The 23,344-nt window shown below is 37.6% G+C and overlaps 1 protein-coding gene across 1 annotated transcript; it reads right to left on the minus strand.

Moving 5' to 3' along the window:
- Positions 1 to 4,396: 4,396 nt before the first annotated feature.
- Positions 4,397 to 22,735, minus strand: LOC102312619 (5-hydroxytryptamine receptor 3A). The gene is made up of 13 exons (XM_042215943.1): positions 22,521 to 22,735; positions 22,117 to 22,209; positions 20,788 to 21,027; positions 17,011 to 17,079; positions 16,083 to 16,246; positions 15,370 to 15,414; positions 15,109 to 15,218; positions 13,626 to 13,795; positions 10,479 to 10,642; positions 6,469 to 6,679; positions 6,225 to 6,389; positions 6,059 to 6,138; positions 4,397 to 5,841 (listed from the first exon to the last, which is right to left on the minus strand). Exons 3-13 carry the CDS (start codon positions 20,822 to 20,824, stop codon positions 5,614 to 5,616), a joined length of 1,443 nt encoding a protein of 480 aa, XP_042071877.1. The 5' UTR covers positions 20,825 to 21,027; positions 22,117 to 22,209; positions 22,521 to 22,735; the 3' UTR covers positions 4,397 to 5,613.
- Between the last annotated feature and the right edge of the window lie 609 nt (positions 22,736 to 23,344).

The raw sequence follows: 23,344 nt of genomic DNA on the forward strand, positions 1-23,344 counted from the left end.
ATGAATTTTTAACTTTTCCCAGTTATCTACATTACTATTAAAAAAAAAAAAAAAAAAAAAAAATCACACGGCACACCACGAAAACATTTTTTCACAAAAAACATATTGATAATTTCCCCCCACGGACCAGGTATAGCAGAATTGGCTTGGTTTTTGCCCTGGTATACCTTTTTTGCTTTCTTCTTACCACTACTCATGGTAGGGTCGGAATTTACTCCAGGACCCTGGTCAGATTGGCTACTTTTTCTTTTCAAAAACGTATCTATTGTTATTATGCGCTGCGTTGTCTTACTCACAGCATGACTATTATGTAATTTCTTCTTTGTCTTCTTCAGTTTTACTAGCAGTTGGCAACCCATTTACAGTTTTTTCTGATGGCTTAAGCACGTTTTTTGTAACTATTGGCTATTTTTGCAAAACTCTGCACACAACTAAGAAAACCCTTCACCAAATCAGCAAAACACAAGTGTTTATTTCGAAGTCAAAACAAAATAGTAATTTCACTGAGGAAAAAAAACAAATCAGTCTACATTGTGTCGTCTCTCTGGATCCGGCTACAAAATTTCGTCTACATCACATGCAATGTCCTCTAGTCCAAGGCACCGGGGAAATTATCTTCTGGAATTTTACATCTATGGTATTGTTGTGTTTCTCATTAGCATATGGCAGTGCTACAAGTCTTAGTGCAAAGTGACTGTACTAACCGATTCTCATTTTGAAATGTCCTTATGATCTTGCTACAGTGTAGCAGCTCAAGTTAGGCTGAACCCATTGGCCAGCTTCCCTCAGGGTCTTTCCATGGTTGATTACATGGTCCACTATTGTAGCTCTGATGTCATCAGTAATTCTATTTCTTCTTCTTCTTCTTCTTCTTCTTCTTCTACTCATCCTCCTCTTGCTCCTCCTTGTCCTTGTCGCCCTCTTCGTCCTACTTCTTCACCTCCACGTCCTCTTCCTCAGCCTCCTCTACTTCTCACTCTTCCTTCTCCCTCCATTGTACTCCACACACACAGCTTACCTGTAGCTTATTTATAGTGCTTAGGCTGATTGCAAAGTGAACTAATTATCTAAAACAGTTTTCACATGTGACAGTGTGCCAGGCAGTTGGCAAAGTAGTGTAAATAATAGCCATAAATGTGTATAGTTTTGCTAGAAGTGTGTTGATCATTTGGAAATTGAGTGCAAAGCAGTGAGTTGTGTTTACAGTTCTGCAAAAAGAGTGCTTTGCAGTGGATTTTACCTACAGTTTTACAAAGTCTGTGTTACAAAACGGCAAACTGAGTGCAAAGCAGTGTTTGTGCTTTTAGTTTTGCAAACTCAGTGAGTGGTTTTACTATAAGTATTAATAGTTAATGAGGTAATGTTCCACGGCACACCTGATCATTTCTCACGGCACAACAAGTGGTTGGGAAACACTGATCTACAACACTGACTTTAGCTCATTAGCCAACTAGCAGTCAAAGCTGTTTAAAGCCCAGAGAGAAGCAGGCAGCTAATTATAGTATTTATGAATACTGCGCTTTATCCAGTATTCTGTCAAGTCAAAGAAGAATGTGCCTATATTAAAATAAACATAATTTACTTACTGTCTGTCATCTGTATGCCGAACTGATAGCTCCTATTGACATGGTGAAATTATTGTACAATGCATATGCGAATTAATGCAATGTATGCTACTCTGAGTTGTATGCTAAAATGACTGAACACCAGCCTCTCACGGCTAAAACTAGGGGTATCATAAACAATAAAATAAAAAAAACTGTATTATTGGCTAGAATGGAAAGATTAAGTCATATTAAACTTAAATCATGATTATTTTCAAAAAGAGACAGCAAAATATTCCAGACTTATCTGGCAGATCCAGTTAACAAAGATATTAACAATTATTTCTAAATAAAAACACTGAGTCTTTTGAAAAAAAAAACACGTTATTTTAATAAAAGCTTTAATATTTAGCACTAAAATGAAGCCTGTCACTGCAATGGCTGGCCTCCCTCTTACTTTTGCTTCCTTTCAGGGTTTGCTACCGCAATGCAATATTTAAGAAATACAATACCTGTAGATAACTAACAGAGAAAATTCCTTCACATTTATACAGTACACTGTACTGTATTTTTACAGAATGTCATTTTACAATGAATTAATGACACATTATACTGAAGTAAAAACAAAACCAAAAAAGCCTGGAGTAGAACTGAATAAGCAGCTGTCATACAGTACTCAGCCCCTTGCATGCTGCTGGAAGCAAAAGTGACTCCTGTGACAAGCAGTGCAGTGTTGTTTCAACATTAAAATACGAAGCAGTTATAATAAAAATGACCTGGCAGATAGACATATTACCTTTAGCTGTTTACCTTTGCAGTTATCTGATTTTTACCTAAATTAATTGCCTATAAGTTTTTTTTTATTCAGGTAGAAGCTGGTGGTTTAATAATAACAAGATAATTCCATTGTGAGAGCTAGTATGAAAATTTTATGAGCGCAGCTTGTCTGTAAAATGAATAGACTTTTCTAGACAGGCTGGTTTTATTTCCTTTTGTTTGATCTCTCTTGCCTCTTTCTTAGGTGGAGAGATGGACTGGCTCTTTCCCATCCTTCAACTGGCCGTCACACCTACATTCCATGAATTCATCACCTTGATGTAGTTAAGGATTTAAATACTAGCCTGCTTACAATCCTGAATTGAATAAGAAGAAAATGGATAAACAAATGAACTTAAATTATAGCAACTTTTGTTAGCAACTTGTTTTCATTATGAAGGTTAAATTGGAAATATGTGTGATTACAACTTGGTAGGGTGTGAACAAATGTGGCTAATGGCAGAATTGGGGGTTCAGGTATAATTTCTTTGTCATGGTGATGAATAACCACTTGTGCTGTGTCTACGTCAGCATCATGTGACGAGGCTCTAAGCAGGTAAATCTGAATGAATTCTAATTCTAACTCATATTCCATCTGTAAGATAAACAATGTCATGATATATAATGATGTGATTAAGAAACCATGAAAAACACATGCAAACAGAACATATTATGGGCTCACCACTGCTGGATAGTATTAAATTCCGTTCTTTTGAATTCTTTTGGCGACAGGGGAACGTCTTCGTCTCTGCGAAGACGTTCCCCAGTTCTGAAAGCCTTGCCAGGCAAACTACATATCTATAGTTCTGCTATACGTCGCACACACGGTTTTTATTTCGTAACAATAGACTTGGTGGGCAGGTTGCACCTCTAAATGTGGACCTCTATCCTTAGCATCCTCTTGTCACACCAAGCCTCTTCATGTCCTACTACAATACATCCATGAACACAGTATGTAAAAGCTGTCACATTTGAAAATGTTTGCCTTTTATCATAAAACCATACATTCATTAAAGATTTGGAAAACTGTCCTGTATTTTTTTCTGTCTGAGATGCATCTCCTGCATCTCCTCTGCCCTCCAACCCACAGCATTAGAGACGGTGCATTTCTAGTTTAGTTTTTTCCGCATCACATTCTGTAAATAAACTTGTGTTAACCTTTTCCCAGTATCCTATGAGTGAGTCCATCATTCTATTAGTACATGATAGAACAATCAGGCTACCATAGACTCAGCGGACACTCACTCACTCCATGATACTGTCACTTTCCAAGGAGAGCAGCCGGGAGAACATCAACGTTTTCTTCATCACCTCGATTCAAACCAGGATGTACTGCTACGAAAGGTAGTTAAGTTTGGAGGAATTATGCAATTTGTGTGTTTAAAAACTTGCCTTTACCTGCAGCACCTCATTTCATGGAAATTTACACTCTAATTACTGTTGGTTGTGCCACACACACACAAAAGTATACAATGAAAGGAGCAGCAAGATGTTTCTAACGTTTACTGCAATGTTCTAGTAGGATGCACATGTAAATGAAGGATATACAGCACACACAAGTACATTACTTCATATTGCCACGTATTTATGTTTAATTGTTTATTAAAAGCCTAAACTTCCAGTACAGTATACTTTAAACATATTCATTATGTATGTAAAAGAACATCAACAGTGTGTATATTTCTTATCAAGTGAATATTATCATACCCTTTTATTATATCCTTAAGATGAGTATATTAAACATACTACTGGAAACAGACACATAATTAAGGACTATGGGATACATGTATACAAGTACATAAAACATGCAAAGACACTGCTCAAGGAAAGTTTGGCCAAAGCCAGTATGAAAACACCTAGATTCATTTTGAAGAGAACCTTTTTATATGACTGATGTGTAATTGTTACGTATACGTATGTTTTGTTTGTTATTGTTACATATTTATTACAATATTATTAGAAGAAGATTTGCCTTTTCTCTTACAATTGTAAAAGAAAAGGCTAATTTTCTTCTAATAATATTGTAATAAATATGTAACAATAACAATCCGCTATATTTTCACTCTGAACATTATGTCCTGTGTTCTCTATTGAGAAAACACTAGCATATTAGAACATGTTATACTCAGTCTTTTATTCAGATAGGCTGAAACTAGTGATTTAGAACTTTTTAGAATTTTTTAACTTTTAAAACCAGCTTATGTACAAAAGAGAACTGGAGACATTGGAAAAAACAAAACAAAAAGTGGGGACGTCTTTTTCATCCAGAATTCCAAGAAAAAAAGTCAGCATTGTTTCACAATTTATGAGATAAATCATCATCAATAAGTTAAATATATTAAATGTGATAAATAAATAAATCTGAACACACTTTAATGACCACTAAATGATGTGATTTTTTCTATGTTAATTAGACAAACAAAGCTCTTTGGGTAGTATACTGATACAAAATACTCTAATAGAAATCAAAGAAAGGGTAAAGTTATAAATACACTGCAAATACACAGAGTGGAAACAGGAAGGGAACTAAACACAATACCACAAGAATAAATAAAGTAGGAAAAATAAAACTGGAACTAGCTAATACACTCAAACTCAACAAGGGCAAACTGTACAAGGAAGCATCAGGTCAGGAGCTACACTTAAATAATAAACTATGAATATACAACTAATGCTCCATCTTATAAATCGTGAAACAATGCGTACTTTTTTCTCTGAATTCTAGAATCACTGTGGCGATGGGTTTTTTTTTTTTAACAATTTTTGTGCTGGTTTTCATCTTTGCTTGTACTGTCAGCTTTGTGTTCATACCTAAATACTAAGAGAAAGATCATATGTGCGTCCTTGTCGCGATAGGGATTTGTGTTGCTGTGGTGGACTGTACACTCAGTTTATACTTTTAAATGGTTATTATGAAAGTTTGTTTCAGGTTATTTTACAGAATAAGGTGAAAATAATGTTAATGCCAGTATAATTAATTATTTTCTAATTGGAGTAATTTATTGCATTACTTTTAACAAAAGTGTTCTGGGTAATATGTGTAATACATTACTTTTTTGACTATGACCTGACACTGATCACAACACTCCTAACACTCGAGATCAGAGTACAATTTCAGAAATTTTTTCTGGTTTCTAAAATGTTTTTGTTTCGGACAAATAGAAATTAACTGCAAATATATAACACAGAGTAAGAAATACGTTTGTGTGTTTTCTTTTTTGCTTTACTTCTTTTAGGTTTTTTAACTTTAGCCCTACTTACCCTCAGCACTGTTCCACAATGAAACCATATATGCTAAGAACACAGTGACTGCAGTCAAATAAAAAATTAGGAAAATCTTGTTGACTTTTTTAGCCATTCTGGTCCAGTATCCAGACTTCCTGTTGCTGCTGAGCAAAGTCATTGTTTTCCTTGTCTCCTGCAGCTCATCTGAGACTTTTTCCAGAGCAAAGGACACCTCTGTCAGTATACTGCTGCTGCCCTGAAAGAGTGGTTTTGTAGAAAGGCAATCAACAAGATGTTAGGCCAATAAGGTTCATGATAGCTTTAACATTTGACACACTGGTTTGTTTCTACATTGATTTAATAAAAAAATGTTTGCTTCCGATATACAGTTTAAGATACAGAATAATCTCTGCAATGCAAACATCCCTTCCTGGAGTTTCTGAAAAGAGAAAAAATGTGCATTTTTTCCCAACCTTTCGGGACAGAGACACAGATGGTGTTTCATGAGAAGATACCTCATCAACAGAGGCGTGGTGACTGAGTCTCCTAATCTCTGGAAAAACATTAGGCATAAAGATTAATGCAACACAACTAAAACTGCATGCAGATTTGTGGAATGTTTGCTATGATTAAGCTCACCTCTAAAACAGCTGTAGAAGCTGTGGCCGCCCTGGTTGTTCCCAGAGTTCTCCCCCAGGCTTCGGTCTCCATCCGTCTCATCTTCCTTTTCAATCAGATGCTTGACCAAAATTGCCTCCAGGAGGCTGAGCAGCATCAGAGCAAAAATTCCAATGCAGTAGACAGCTGAGGAGGGCAGACAGTATTATTAAATTTGTGGACAAATAAGTATTGACTATATGTGCAGTCAAACACGCTTCCTTACCTATAAGTGGAATACTGTCTGAAGAGCTCGGCAGAATCTCATTGAGAAGAAGCTGCATCACTGTGACAGCAAGCAAGACAGTGACCTTGAAGCCGAGTTTCTCACCCCCAGTGTCTGAGATGAGGAAGGAGGATAAGTCCAGAAGCAAGAAGAAGAGCACTGGCAGGATGAAATTGGCAACGTAGAGGACAGACCTCCTCTTCATGGTAATCTGTGAATTTGTTTCCCCAGGTGGTTAGGCACAATAGACAGATTTACACTCAAAGAAGTATTATGTGAATTTGTATTCAAATAGTAAAGAGAAAGGAGTTAAGTGAGAAGTTTTGGGTGCTGTAAATGTGCCAAACCATGCAGCGTTATTAATGTTGTTTTGGGTGTCTGTAACACCACCACAGGACGTACAGTTGTGTTCAAAATAATAGCAGTCCAACATGACGAATCAGATCAGTGTTTTTGATATGAATCATTTTATTACATGGCAAATAATTTACCAGTAGGTGAGTAGAGTCAGAGAAACCAACAGACTCAACATTCACAATATGAATGCACCGGAGTCTGTGTAATCGAATAATTAAGTGAAAGGGCCGTGTTCACAATAATAGCAGTGTGGAGTCCAACCAGTGAGGTCATTCATTATGTGAAGAAACAGGTGTCATTCATGTGGCCCTTATTTAAGGATGAAGCTAGCACATGTTGCACATGCAATATTCTCTGAAAACCTTAGAAAGATGGGTTGTGCCAGACATTGTTCAGAAGAACAGCATGCTTTAATCAAAATGTTGAATGGAGAGCGGAAAACATATAAAGAAGTACAGAAAATGCTAGGCTGCTCAGCTAAAATGATCTCCAATGCTTTAAAATGGAAAGCCAAACCAGAGAGATGTGGGAAAAAAAACTTAAGGGGCTTTTTCTTTTACTATGGTGTTGGGCCTATTTATCTCATACCAGGGATCATTGATTAGTTTGCTTATATCAAAATACTTGAAGAGGTCATGCTACCTTATGCTGAAGACAAAATGCCCTTGAAACGGGTGTTTCAACAAGACAACAACCCCAAACACACTAGTAAGTGAGCAGCATCTTGGTTCCAGACCAACAAAATTAAGGTTATGTAGTGCCCAGCCCAATCCCCGGACCTTAATCCAATAGAAAACTTGTGGAGTGACATTAAAAATGCAGTTTTAGAGGCAAAACCTAGAAATGCAGAGGAATTGTGGAAGGTTGTCAAATCATCCTGGGCTGGCGTACGTGTTTACAGGTGCCAGAAGTTGATCGACTCCATGTAGCACAGATGTGAACCAGTTCTCAAAAACAGTGGTTATACAACTAAATATTAGTTTAGTGATACACAGGAATGCTAAATCTTAACATTTTTTCAGTTTATTGAGTAAATATTTGAGTTTGTAATGAAAAAATGCAGACAAGTAATTGAAATATTGATACTTTTTTCCTTCATGTTTTGATGAAAAATATAATGTGCAGTGTTACAAATGAAGGGAAATTTAAAAAAATATATATGGATTTTGAACTTTACTCACATTTTAACATACACTACTATGATTTTGAACACAACTGTATATAAGGCAGTGGCGTGCAGTGACATTTGACAAATTATTGCTGCACTCTACATGGACTTCTTCACCGTCATGCACTCCTTCCTGGCTGAAAAATTGCAAAAAAGTTCTTCTATAGTTACATAAATATCTGATATATTACCAAAAAATATTTGCTATTAGCTGTCAGAGACAAGTGGTGTAGGAATTCAAACCACTCCTTTAGAAAATAACACTGTGAAAAATATCACTACAAATAAAACTGCTATTTAAAAACCAAGTATAAAGTATCAAAAGTAAAACCTGACTTATCTTCCATTAAAGCTGAATACAAGTCCTTTAAACCTCACATTAACAATGATAACTCGTTGCTATCAATGGTTAAAATCAGGGAGACCACCTGATTTTCAGATTATAGTGTACAATACACTGTGCATAAATGATCCTGCATTGTTTTAGTGAAACAGGATGGCTTTAAATGCACAGCCCAAGGATAGGGTGCATGTGAGAATGTTGTTAGATTAAAAAGATGTCTAATATTAAATTAAATATCTTTTTAATTTTTTTTATTTATTGTATAGCACAATTTGTTTACCATTTGTGGTTATTGTTATTACACATACTTTTATTACTGATCCTACACACTCCTAAATATATACTGCAAATTATGATAACTAAATGATACGGCTGATAAATCTGATGAATAAACATTATTTTAATTGATGCACATCATAGCATATTGTCCACTGCAAACTTGGCAACTCAAAGATTGCCCTACAACTGAACTGGGCCAAACACAGCAGCATGGTTCAGCACATCCATCACCTGCTGTGGAAAAAACTTGAGTGCTTGACCTGAAACCAGGGCCCTGTGCTTCGTACGTCGCTTACTACATCCAAGATCAAATGACACATCCAAGATCAAATCATCGCGCTACCCGTGAGCTCGCTAATCCGGTTCCCGAACACACCTGCTGTTGACGATTAGTACAGCTGGATGAAGTAATGTGAGATCACTGGGTGTCGTAAAAGGGGCTACGCATCGAAGTAGAAACATTGATCGGCAACCCTCTGATTGGTCGGCGAAAATGTCGAAGGAGCGGCTCGGTATTTTTCGGCAGCAGAGCAAGAACTCTTGAGTGAGGGATTTCAGGAGTTTCAGAGTTTAATTAAAACGCAAGGGAACACTGCAAAGGCTGCAAAAGCAAGGAGAGAGGGCTGGCAGAAAGTTGCTGACAAATTAAACTCGTAAGTAATTTAATAATAACAATAATAATGGAGTGGATTGATATAGCGCTTTTCAAGGCACCCAAAGCGCTTTACAATGCCACTATTCATTCACTCTCACATTCACACACTGGTGGAGGCAGCTACAGTTGTAGCCACAGCTGCCCTGGGGCAGACTGACAGAAGCCAGGCTGCCATATCGCGCCATCGGCCCCTCTGGCCAACACCAGTAGGCGGTAGGGTATATTTAATATTACAGTATATTACCCAATATTATATTACATTATATCCTCTTTCACATTAGAGCCACAACAGGACCCACTAGAACATGGGAACAAGTAAAAGTGAAATATAAGAATATTCACAGAATGGTAATATTTATCACTTATATTGCTTTTCGTCTCTTGGAAAGAGACCCTGAAATAATCTGTTTGTTTATAACAGCAACCAAGAAAAGGGCAGAGCAAAAAAAGACAGGTGGTGGTCCTGCACCCCCTCGTCAACAAGTTGGTTAAGTAAATAATACCCTCACGGGAAAATCGATATCTCTCAATGAGCACACTGTCGCGCTGAGCTAAAGGATCCTGTCTGTCCCGCAATATACGCTGAATTCTGAGAACTCTCCTTATCAATCTTGCACCTTCCGCAATGGGTGGCTCGCGTAAACGGACAGGACATGGCTGCGACAGCTTCCCAAATCCACCTTCGCTTTTATAGCCGTGGTCTCTCATCTTGATTACACGAAGTAATTTACAATTACTACTCTGAAATATGAATTACATCTGTAATAATCACATACATGTAATAGAATGTTAATAGTACATTTCCCTTTTTTAGGAAATGACCTGTATGTATCTGTGTGACATCAATAAAGGATCAGTGCTGCATTATCTTTAGTTACATTGATGTTATTTATTTATGGTGAAACAGTGGTGGAATATCGCTGTTGCTTTCGTATAAATGACAGCGGCATACCTGCGTGGCCGCGATCTAATCCTGTTTACATAAAGTAAACCTGCTCCCCAGCAGGTTTACGCTTACGGCTCTGTTGCTATGACAGCAAGTCCCGGATGGGCTTCGGGGAACCGAACGATCCAGGATCACGCGAAATCGTCAACAATCTCATCCAGCTAACTCACTTAGCGGGTACGAAGAACAGGCCCCAGGTGGCTAGAGTAGATGGATAAAGGGAAAAGAACGAGTTTTCCTTTCTGTTTTCAGAAATACTTACAGTGTAAATGACCACAGTTTGATTGAATCCATAACCTTCAACAACTTCGTTGTTGACTGACATGTCGATGAACAGCCACTCATACTGCGTGTGCATCATCTTACGAGACAATTCTGTGACCGTTGAATTGTTAATAGAGTTGTTCCGCAAATATATTTCTTTATCTGAAATTGAATATAATAAGAAATGTGATAAAGGACAAATAATATAAATGTGAGCAGACCAACAAGGAATAAGTGCTTTATTGTTTTACATTTTTTGTAGTGCTCTTTCTTATTCTGGGGTATGTGGGGTGTCTAAGATTCTGTTGTTCTAACTGTTGCTTTGGTAATGATGTTAGTGTGATGTTATTGAGAAAGATCTGAAAACTGCTGTTCACAAACACTGTCCATCTAATCTGACTGAGCTGGAGCTGTTTTGCAAAGAAGAATGGGCAAAGATTTCAGTCTCTAGATGTGCAAAGCTGGTAGAGACATACCCTAAAAGACTGGCAGCTGTAATTGCAGCAAAAGGTGGTTCTACAAAGTATTGACTCAGGGGGCTGAATAATTACGCACACCCCACTTTTCAGTTATTTATTTGTAAAAAATGTTTGGAATCATGTATGATTTTCGTTCCGCTTGTCCTTTTCAGGGTCGCGGGGGGCGCTGGAGCCTATCCCAGCTGTCATTGGGCGAGAGGAATCATGTATGATTTTTGTTCCACTTCTCACATGTACACCACTTTGTGTTGGTCTTTCAAGTGGAATTCCAATAAAATAGATTCATGTTTGTGGCTGTAATGTGACAAAAGTTCAAAGGGGCCGAATACCTTTGCAAGCCACTGTAATACATGTTTTTTTTGGGGGTTTTCCACCAGCGCGGAATTACCAACAATAGAGAGGGCGTAGCCTAACATATGAAACAGGAAAAGACCGTCATGTAATTTCAACAAAGTAACTGTATTCTGAATACTACCCTTTTAAACGGTAACTGTAACGGAATACATTTAATCATATTTTGTACTTTAAATACGTAACACTGGTACATGTATTCTGTTACTCCCCAACACTACGCCCCTTCCCTTAGATCCACCAATCAGCAGCTCCTTAAGGTAACAAAAAATAAGTATAAATTTAGAGGTGACCATGGCTTTGCTGTAGCTGCTCCAAAGTTGTGGAATGAAATGCCCTTGCACGTTAGGCAGGCCTCTTCTGTTTCTGAGTTTAAAACTCTTTTTGAAACATAGTTATTTGCTGAAGCCTTTGGCACTCTTTAAGGGGTTGACTCAACTTGTTTTATCAACTTGTTTTAACATGTTTTATTTTATTTATGCTATTTGTATATGTACAGCACTTTGTGAACCCTGGCTTTATATTAAAGTGATTTATAAATAAAGCTGGTATGCTATGGTATGATTGGGGCTGAATGCCAGTTTTGGGTATGATGTGAGTTTGTTGAGCTGTTTATTGTTGGGTTGATAACTGTGTTAAAGTTTCCACCTATGATTGTGGCAGATGTGGAGAAATCCTGTAATGATGTGAAGAAGTTATGATAGAATGTGTGGTTGGTCATCAGTGTTTGAGCCATAAATGCTTGTGATTGTTATGTTGGAGTTATTAATTGTTTCAGGGAAAATGTCTCACTTTTGAAGCAGATGCAACCTAACGAATCCAGACAGATCCACTCATTGATGATTACTTGTCCACTGTCTCGCAGTTCCACCGCAGACTAGTGATGGGATTTCCGGCTCTGTTTAGAGAACTCTTCGGCTCGGCTCACTAAAAAGAGCCGGCTCTTTCGGCTCCGAACCAGCTCTTCAGGTTGTTTTGTTGCTTTAATTTATTATTAACAATAATATAAAATTATGCACAAAAGGAATTACTAATGCAAAAAAAAAAACCAAACAAAAAAACCCTGGTTTTATTTATATATGTTTATATATAAATATATGCGGTGGCCCCTAGAGACAAAACACGTCTCTAGGGGCCACCGTAAATATACTAAATTTCTTTTAGCAATTATTGTTTATTCAATGTCACAATTCCAACCCTGCTCCTTTACCCGGGCTTGGACCGGCAAAAGTGACCCGAAATAGGCACTCTGGTGGAGTTACTTTGTGTGTGTGTGTGTTTATAAGTAGTTTTAAACCTTGTGATCCACAAAACAGCATAAGAGTAAAAGAAGAACTGATGGCGTTACAGCACCCGCTGCTTGTTGAGAGTAAAAGCGATACGCGCTTTCACGTCTTTTATTAGCGACTTTTTTTTAGAAAAAAGTCGCTAAGGGGTCTGAAAACTCGCTAAATATAGCGACAAAGTCGCTAAGTTGGCAACACTGCGTTGTTGTCCCTGGCTCCCTTTCTCTCTCCCTCCCGCTCTGTTCCTGTGCTACTGCGAGTGTAACTACCGCCCCTCCCCCCCTCTTCCCAGCGCAAGCACAAGGCTCACATGCTGAGTGAAGCGGAAAAAAAGTGTGTGAGAGAGGGTGAGAGAAGGGAAAAAAAACCCAAAAAAAAACACGGCTTGCGATAAGGAGCCGGCTCTAAGAGCCATTTCGTTCGCGACCGACACATCACTACCTCAGACACTTAACCTGACTTTAAAGTTCTTATCCCAACTCAGTAAAAAACTGCAGATCAGCTAATTCAACTACAAGAAAAACAGTAATATCACTAAAGTTAAAAGTTAAAATGTTATAAAAACATGCTCATTCTGTTTAGTTGTGTGGAATATTGATTAAATCCCAGCATTTGTATAATGCCTATTTCAAATTTTATTGCTTACTTGCAACATCCAATCTTTCTAATGGGAGTTTTTAACAAGATAAAACTAATATTAAACAGAACTGGATCCAGCTTACGTGTACGGCTCTCTATAGCAGCTCCAGGGTTTCATGTGACTCTTTGGAAATTCCCAATTCCTTTTCACACAGTTGTCCAATTCTAACATCATCAAAATAAGATGTTGGCCCAAAATATGTGCAAATTTGGATGAAAATTAGTTTTTTGGCATTGGATAACCTTCCTGAAATTATGCATGAGATCATCGAAGCAGAAACAGAAAATTTGAGCCCCTCCTTTTGGCCGGGCAGTATATGTTAAAATATCTAATGTTGTGCTTTTAAGACCATACAAAGGACATGTAAACAGAAACTGTTATGGACTCACCATCGTGAAAGATAGACTTGAAGGAGAGGTTGCAGCTCTGGGTGTCAAAAGGAAATTTGTAAACATGCATCTTGCAGGTGCTTAGCACCACCTGGTCATTCCTGAACTCAACCCGACCATTGTGATATATGCTGAGATATGGACTCGGAGAAGCTTTGTCTTTTTCTGTCCTGTATAAAAGAATATGTTTGTAATGAAAACAATGTATTATCATACTATGGAAAACATTTTGCATCATGCTATAAATGACTATTTATTATGTCTGCAGCTATATCTTATTTTATCTTAGTAAAACCTGCTAGTACTAGAGGTGAAGAGATACCATTGACTAGGCCAGTGGTTCCCAAACTTAGTTTTTGCTAGGCCCTTCTTTATTTTACAAGAAAATCCCCTCCCTTTCTGACACAAACACATCCTCCAACCAGTCTTTGGATCTATTGCAGTAGAGACAGATGTGTTATATTTTGTCATTGCTTTTGTATGCTGAATAGTCTTTCATTATATGATCCAATATGATCTAAAATCCAATTGTAATAGATTTTGTTGAAATATATATATATATATATATATATATTTTTTTTTTTAAGTTCAAAAGAGGGGTGGGTTCAGGGTGTGGTGTCAGAGGAGGCTGATGCACACAGCTATTCTCCATCACCTGGTCATACCTTTCCCATTTCGAAAGGATGCCGGGACCCGACAGGAGAGCTGCATGTGTTTGTGCTGAGCTGGAAGCAGCAACTGGAACGCTGCACTGGAAAGCCCTGTTGTTGAGCTTTGCTGAAGGCCACATGAAGTATGGAGGTCTGTAGCAATTTAATGTGCATAAAAGGTTGTGACATCTGCGCACTACGTGCCTCAGCATCTGCTTACCTCCCCTCCCTATGTGATTTTAGTTACAGTCGTTCCTACTTTGTTATAATACAGTTGACTGGGGATTAATTAGTAGCAAGCAAGTTTAATTTGGACTTGTTGAACAAGTGGCATCCTATTATGGTACCATGGTGAAATTCACCGAGTTCATCAGAGCAGATTAGAAACAGTCTGCTTGTTTAGTTGCTTCATTTATTTATTTATTTTTACACACATGGCAATGGAAGTTATTGGATCAACTGAGTTCAGTGATTTGGATGGGCAAATTAATACTTTTGGCAATATAGTGTGTGAACTGCCTATTAAACCAATCCAACTTGTGAAAGGTGCTTCAAAACAGCTTGAGATGAATTACCTATAAATTCAACAGACAGCTGATAATTGCTCAAATCCTCTGACTCTGTTTGAATAAAGTTATTAAGTAAAAATGGTTATTTCTAACCATGTCTTTGCTATTTTTCCTTCTTCAATTTGTAAATTATTTCATGAATTACAATAAGGAAAACATTTTCTGTCACCCTATGGTTTTTACAGTAGCATATATTTATAAATATGATTATAAAATGACTATATGTGAGTGAGTTTATGGGCATATTGCATATGTCAAACTTACATCTCTTCAATAGTTATATCTGGTATCCACAGATATGAAGTAGGAATTGTTATATATTCAATTCCACAGAAATCATCTCGTTTCCATTTAATGTACTCATTGAGCCAAGCCTACACTCAAGGGTACAAAAAAGCAAAGAGATGAGATGATGAAAAACAAATAAAATAATTGAAAAAAAAAAGTATAGTAATAGTAGTATAGAATTTTAACAATACAGAGAAAACCATATATACCTATGATATATTTTAAGAGAAAACTCACCAAATCAACCCAAATGTAAGTAATTAAGGTCTGGTCAATTTCTCTCTGTAAATAAAGAATTTGAACATAGTGTTTATTGAGGCAGACACATGTCAAGCTCAACAGGCAGGTTAGCTAATGTTAACTCGTATCAGCTAATGCCTCAGCAGTTATCCTTTGCTGGTAAATAGACAGTTTCTGCTGAAGTCCAAGCTGCCTCCAAGCCAACTCCTCATGCAGCAATATAATTATTGTTACTACTACTACTACTACTACTACTACTACTACTACTACTACTAATAATAATAATAATATAAAGACATGAACCAAAGACAGTTAACTACATATATCATGTCTGATTGGAAGTGATGGACAGTAGTGCTTAAAATTTTTTTCAAGATTTCTTCAGCAGAAGTAATCCAGCGATACCTGTCATGTATTAGCATGGAGTCATAACTCACAACCTATATCTCTGTACTGTGTGTCAAATAAATGTCTCAGAAAAAACTAAAACAAAAAAAATACCTAAATAAAAATGAAACAGCACTGATGTAAGAAACTAAGTTACAAACAGAAAAACGGGTCGTGGCAAGAAACACAAGCCAGAGTAAGTAATAATAACAATAATAATGAGTTGTTCTTTTGTGGATGAGTGCTGTGACATTATGTTTCATGAGCAAGAAAACTAATTAATTAATTGTCATTAATAATAAAAGAATACCCAAACAAATTACCATATCTAAGATGGCATAGAGTCTTATTGTAATAAACACTTCTGTATAATTTTTGTTGTTTATAATGGGCCGGCTCATAGTGTATTTAAGTTCGTCTTTTTTCAGATTCAGGTGATTGACAATATCCTGAAAATTACAGACTTTCTCCTCTTCATCTTCGTTATCTGAAATGATATCAAAATGCATTCTCCATTAGAGATTTATTTTAGCAAATAACAAGAGACAATGTCTGTGCTTTTCATTCCTGATTTTCAATTTAAAAAAAACCAAAAAAAAAAAACCCAACATGCTCACTGGCTGCTTACATCCATCAAAGCTAATGTACATCCGCACTAATGCTGTATTCCTGAGAAGTGGCAGTGGGCACCAATTTAGAACCTTTTGATATGCACAGGACTTTTTGTTGACTAAGAGGCCAGGTCTGCAATGTTTATCTTATCAGTCAATATTAAAAATGGGACGTAGAATACATGTAACGTACTCTTTATAAAATTGTTTTATATTTTAGATCAATCACCTCAGGAAGGCATGATATACATTATGGCAGACCTCATAGTTAGCAGAATATGGTGTAATGTCATGTGCTTTTGTTCATCTGATGTTTTGTTTAATTAACGTCAGAACCTGGTATGGACTATATGATTTCTCTTTTTTTGTTATGTTACACCTTAAAAATAAAAGATACAGCATCTACAACATCTTTCATTTCTAAGGTTTAATGTATCAGGTTTCTTTGTCACATGTTTGTATGTTAATACCATTTATTCCTTTGTTAAAAAAATACACTTAATAATTCAGGGATGTAGACATGACAATGGAAAAACAGTAAATGTGTCATATACATACTGTTTTTGCACATCCATGTTTATTTTAGCCAAATTTAACTGAAATCCACCGAATAAGCTTTGAGAGAATAAATTAATAATACCTCCAGTAATTGTCCCATTGCTTTTTTGCTTATCAGCATCTGGTAGCTCTACATTGGAGACATATCCACCTGGCATGAAAGAACATAAAAGAAGTTATACATATGTACAAAATTAGGTGCATAAGTGTTGGTTATAATAATAGATGAACTGAAAGAACACATGATGAGAAAAACAAACCTAAAAAAACCCCCAATTAAATAGATTTTCAGCTTACAATTAAAATAAATAAGTGACTCGGCCAAATGGAAAGGCTCAAACAACCAAACCAAAAATTTCAAGATTTGGAAACAGACCTGGGAATTTGAATAAACAGCAACCGCTGGACATATATAAGCAATAACATATTATAGTGTCCTGAGGAATCACTAACAAAAGAACTCACAGAAAGACTTATACTGTACTTGAGATGTCACTTCAACCCTTACACAGCCACAAGCTGATGCCATCCAGACCTCTTGCAACACCTGTTTCCGTTCTCATTTCTGCTCTCTACTTCCTATATTTCTCTCCACAGTGGCTTCCTTCTGCATGCTACACCTTGCTGTATTTAGATCAGCTTTACTTTTGGCTGGCAGATACCAACCAAAGTCCTGTTTTTCAGCCCAGCGTCCTATTTCCTTTGACCAATCCAGTTGATTAGTATTGCGTTGCTAATACAAATAAACAGTTGACTAGGTGTCCGTCTGTCTGTTTGTTTTGTGCCATAGTGTCGGGAAACTGTTTCATCCGGAAAGATTTAGTTGTATTTTACTCAATATTCTTCAACCAGATAGATAAACTAGATCAAATCTATATTACAACTGTTAAATATTTTGACTGGTTCAGTTAGTAAAATATAAGATCTCATACCAGTTTAAACAACTGAAGTCCTTCAATTCAGATTTCCAAAAGAGTAAATACATAAAATCTTGTCTGAATTCTGTTAATGACGGCAAAATTTAAAAAAAACAAACATTGGTGTAAAACAAAACAAAACAAAAAAAAAAATGCATTTAATTGCACTTTACATGCTATGGAAGCCCGTTTCCACCACTAAATAAAAATAAAAAAAAAATCCTTAACTCGAAATTTCTGTATTAACCTGCAATCAGAAATCTACTGAATTGCGTCATTTCCTTGTTTACCCGGACGCTGAAGCCCTCAGTACAAATGCTACAGCTAAGCTACCAGTATTACATCCAGTCATGAATGCACAAATTGCTGAGTATTTTCAGTGGCTTCACAAATGATGAAATCCTTGTGTTATTAGCTGAACTCACATGGTGTTACTATCAGCAAAATACTATTGAAAGCACCAATTTGTTGCTATACATTGGTAGCTCACAATCTGGCTTTGAGTGCACATTCCTCTGTGCCAGATCCTTCCGTCTAACAAGAAAATTACGTCATTCACATAGATTACTGACTGGCAGAGCTAACTTGAAATTTTGAGTTATTAACTCAAAATTTTGAGAAAAGTAACTTGAATAACTACACCAGGAGCAAGCAAGACTGGGTGTCAGATTTAAATTGTTGGATTGTCATGTATGCTTAGAAACATATACTCATATATGCTTAGAGATATATAATCGATTGCATATTGATAGGATGTCTGATCCTTAGTTGTCTACAAAGACTGTGACTGGGGTGGCTGTAGCTCAGGTGGCAGAGCAGGTCAGCCACTAATCAGAAGGTCGGTGGTTCGATCCCAGGCTGCCCCTGGCTGCATGCCAAATATCCTTGGGCAAGATACTAACCCCTGTTTGCCTACTGGTGGTGGTCAGAGGGCCCGGTGGCGCCAGTGTCCGGCAGCCTCGCCTCTGTCAGTGCGCCCCAGGGCAGCTGTGGCTACAATGTAGCTTGCCATCGCCAGTGTGTGAATGTGTGTGTGAATGGGTGAATGACTGAATGTAGTGTGAAGCGCTTTGGGGTCCTTAGGGACTAGAAAAGCGCTATACAAATGCAGGCCATTTACCATTCCAGAGCACTCTGGCATACACACACACACACACATCCTAGAGAGGTCGTATCTTCTCTTTCTGATTTATGGTATGGGAGGACACTTACTCTGTATCTGTTTAAGTATAAGAGCATTTTGTGTAGGTGGTCCGCTGGACTCCTAACACCAGCTTTGGGGAGTCAATCACAGGGTCTTGACCCACACACGGGCACTCTTTGTTCACGTGTATGCCTGCGTAAGATGTTGTATGTTAATGAACCTTAATGTAACCTTAATAAAGAGCAGTGCTGCGGGGGAGCTGACTGAGAGTGACCGCGGTTTGAGCAACAGGAACAGCACTCGTCCCGTTTATCTCCCTCATGCAAGAGTTGTGCCTGGTGTCCAATGCGTTTGCCATTGTAGTAGAATTATCTTGGCTGTTCCAGCAACAGGTTTGTGCCAAACATAAACATAACACTGGGGCAACAGACAGTCACTCATGAAGGATATTTCCACACAGTGGAATTGGATATGGTTTCTCATCTACTAAAGAAGCAAGAGGCTGTTTTTGCTGCTTTAGTCAAACAAAAGCCAGTCATAACTTCATCACAGCTGGTAAAACGCAAAAAGCTGATGACTTTCATGTAACCATTCAGGTAATTAAATCTTTTAACTTACTCTTACTTTTTCTTCAAAAAGCTCTATAGGTGGCAGTTATTGTGTAGATTAATAATTACTTTCTTGAATTGTCTACTACAGGTTAGTGACTGAGCTTCTTGGAGGTGAGACATGTGTCTCATGTGGAGTGTTTTTACCTGCTTTCTGCCACCTGCATGACACCATGGAGGTCTCTGATGATGACTCACACTACATGGTGAAATTTAAGACTGCCTTCCCTATCCCAATGTTAGCTACACCCAACCATCAGTGGCTCAAGACCCACAAGAGCCACTGTACTTGATCCACGTTTTAAGGATTTAAAGTGTATTGCAAGGGGAGCGCGAGAAGAGATTTGGACCAGCCTTGAGGCCCTGCTGCAGGAACTTTTTAAAGATGCCACCACAAAGGAGCCAGCAAAGACAAAGAGCCTTCTCTCTTCATTGTCTCCAGACTCTGATTTAAATGAGGAAGCCCTGTGTAACAGGACCCTGAGTTTGTACAGAGCAGAATCAACTATCAGCGAGACAGACTGCCCACCGCAGTGGTAGTCCAGTCGAGCAGAGACCCACCCACAGGTGTCTGTATTGGCCCGCAAGCGTTTGATTAGTCCTGCTATTTATGTCCCATGCAAGAGACTGTTCTCACTTGCAGGTCACACAGTAACAAAAAGGAGAGCTGCCCTGAGCTCTGAAAATGTGAACATGCTAGTTTGCCTAAGTAGCTGGCTGAGAGAGATGGACAGTAAACAAGCAAAGGGGTATTTTGAGTCCAATGGGTTTGTTATGTTTTGTACTAAATTCTTCCATGATCACACTGTTTTAGCCTAGCCTTATTATTATTATTTAAAGACAATACCATTTTGAAAATGTACTTACAGTACTTAAAATAGCATTTTATTTTTAAGTCTGCCTAGTGTGGGACAGGGATATTATTTTTCTTTCCCTGTTTTGAATTGAAATGCAGTTTAAATGTAGAAATTAAAAGAGCTTGAGTTTAAAATATTCATGTTTATGTCTATTATTTAATTCTACTGCCCACTAAAACCCTTTTAAATGAAAAAAAAAACATTTGCACTTTGTGGCAGGTTTTCTTCTGTGATTAATCTGATTTTTTTGGAGTCCCAACCCTAATATTTATATATTTGTATATAAATAAAATGCTGAAATAACTGAATTAAAATATAATAATGTTTGCTTACCCGTGATTATGAGCAGAAAGAAGAAACCAGCGATCATTGTTGCTTACAGAGATCTGTATGCACCCTTGTCCTCTATGGGTTCTTAAGATGCTTCTTGCTCCATTTAAGTCAATGCCTCACGAGGGTGGGGCAAATGTAAAAACGGATTGTCCAAAGAATCTAGCAAACAGCAGCAGAGGGTGGGCAGGGATACAAAGGTTGACACTTCACTGGGAACCAGACCGGAATACTTTCTCTCTCCTTTTTTGTCCATTTGTTGCAGCAATAAAGCAGAAGACAAGAATTCACAAGACAAAAATTAGTCCCATGCAAATTATTTATTATATCTATCAGATTCACATAACTCATTACAAGAAACTTTCAGTATAATCAATGACTTCTCCAAAATCTCAAAAGCCCCTTTAATAACATATAAAGCAGTACGTTGTGCTCTGAAACCTATTCTTTTTCTATTGCTTGCTCCATCCTAAACCAGTTACCAAATGAACCAATCATAGTGCGACGGAAATGCAAACATGCCAGCGAGGGGTACTCATGCATGTCGCGGTAAAGGTTAGACTGGGTGAGCATTTTACCACTGTGCAGTATTACTTCACCGCAACCAATAGAGACAGTGTCTAAAGTTATGCCAAGTTCAACCACACAATGCATGAAACCATGAAGAAAAGCTGATTCTGTATGTATCAGAGTTTAGAGTTCAGATGAGAAAGAAATAAAATGACAATGAGAGAAGCTGCAGCGAAAGATACATTTGGGGCCATTTGCTCCAGCCAGCAGTCAGGGCAGTGCATCTTGCTTTTTAAGTGAAATACCCTTAAATACATGTAACACTGATGAAGCGCTAATGAATTAATACAGGCTAGGTATTGAGTGAAATATTAGGTTATTATTAATCAGAAGATTTAGGAATGCTACTGTAGCTGATGGGCAGTAATTAATAAATACACACAACACAAAATGCTTTTGCAGGTACCATGTATTTAACCGAAAGCAAAGAAAATTAAGAAAAGAAAATGAAAGCTTAAATAATCATTCCTGCTGTAGCTATTTAATTAATAGAAAAACCCAGTGGGGGTGCACAAAGACAACTAAGCAAATTCTTCTGGCTTATACCAAGCAATATAGATTCTCAAAAAAAAGTTCCCCATAAATAACACATGTTAACATCGAAAACACTGATCCACACTGAAGTCCATGAGTTTTATCTGAATATCCATGAGAGCTGTCCAAGCGCTATTGTCCATAAACGGGGGAACTGGTGTGTATGATTGTGGAAATCAGTGTATTCGGAAATTACGGGACAGAGCGTCGTCTTTGATAGCTTCCTACCAGTCCAGTGGAAGCTTCAATGCAGAATGAGTCCTGCTCCTAGCCGTTCATTGGCTCGCCATCCTTTTTCATACCCAAAAAAGTTCACCTGGCCTGCATTAAATAAACAAGGCCAATAAGAAATCACAAGAATACAAAAAAATGTCAGCCAGTTAGGCTAAATACATTACGTTATTCTTGTTCCTGGGTACACAATTTATAAATAATTAAACAAACAGTATATTTAACCAATAAGGATTTAACTAAAACATTTCAACTGCTATATACATATTATATAGCGTCACAACATTTGTTATTCAACAACTATCATCAAATAAAAAAAATCAAAATCAAATTGTCTGGACCGGCAGCAGCCAATTAGCGTCAGCTGGTAGCAATACAGTCAATTAAAAGTTCAAACTCACCAATTCCGTTCTGTTCAGTGCACGACAGCACTGTGGCTCTGGCTCGCAATAATCAGCGTCCAAATCGAATAAGTTAGCTGGTGTTAAAAAAAAAAAAAGCATTAAAACGGAAAAGCAAGTGTTTGCTAATATAAACCTGCAACAACTCTGTCACCTGGCTTGCCTCCACTCATCTGACGGGAGAAAGCCGGGACAGGCTTACTATGACCTACATGCCATCCGATTGGCTGAGCAAAGTCATGTAGTTGGAGTCATGTATTTGTGATGCGTTCATTGGCAGGAAATAAGTGCAGGAAATTACTAAATTCTAGTAAAACAGATTTTACTCTGGGTTACATACACAATAAACTGGAATAAATCAACCATAATGTCACTCTCTGAGGATGCAATCTCCAGGTCAGGACCCTGCTCTCCTTCTTCACATTGGCAACAGTAAATATTTAAGCATAAATATTCCCCCAGAGTTTAATCTCAGTTACATAACCTCTTAAAAAAAAAGACCCTAACCCTAAAATCCTACCCTGGCCATATTATCTATTCTCAGTACTCCTAGTTACACCAACATAAAACTGGTTTAAATAAATTCATTAACTACAAAATTCTACTGGGAAAAGCAAAAAATCCCAAACTGCCATATCAGCACTACAGAACAACTCACATAGTGAATGGAGTTGAAGCACCAAACTTTTAATACTATCCATCTCCATCTTCATCCGCTTATCCGAGGTCGGGTCGCGGGGGTAGCAGCCTAAGCAAAGAGGTCCAGACCTCCCTCTCCCCAGTTCGTCACTACCACTACTTCACAACACGACAACATCACAACG

Source organism: Haplochromis burtoni, unplaced genomic scaffold (genome assembly GCF_018398535.1).
Source record: "Haplochromis burtoni strain Fernald_Lab_line unplaced genomic scaffold, NCSU_Asbu1 Contig_878, whole genome shotgun sequence".
Taxonomy (NCBI): Eukaryota; Metazoa; Chordata; class Actinopteri; order Cichliformes; family Cichlidae; genus Haplochromis; species Haplochromis burtoni.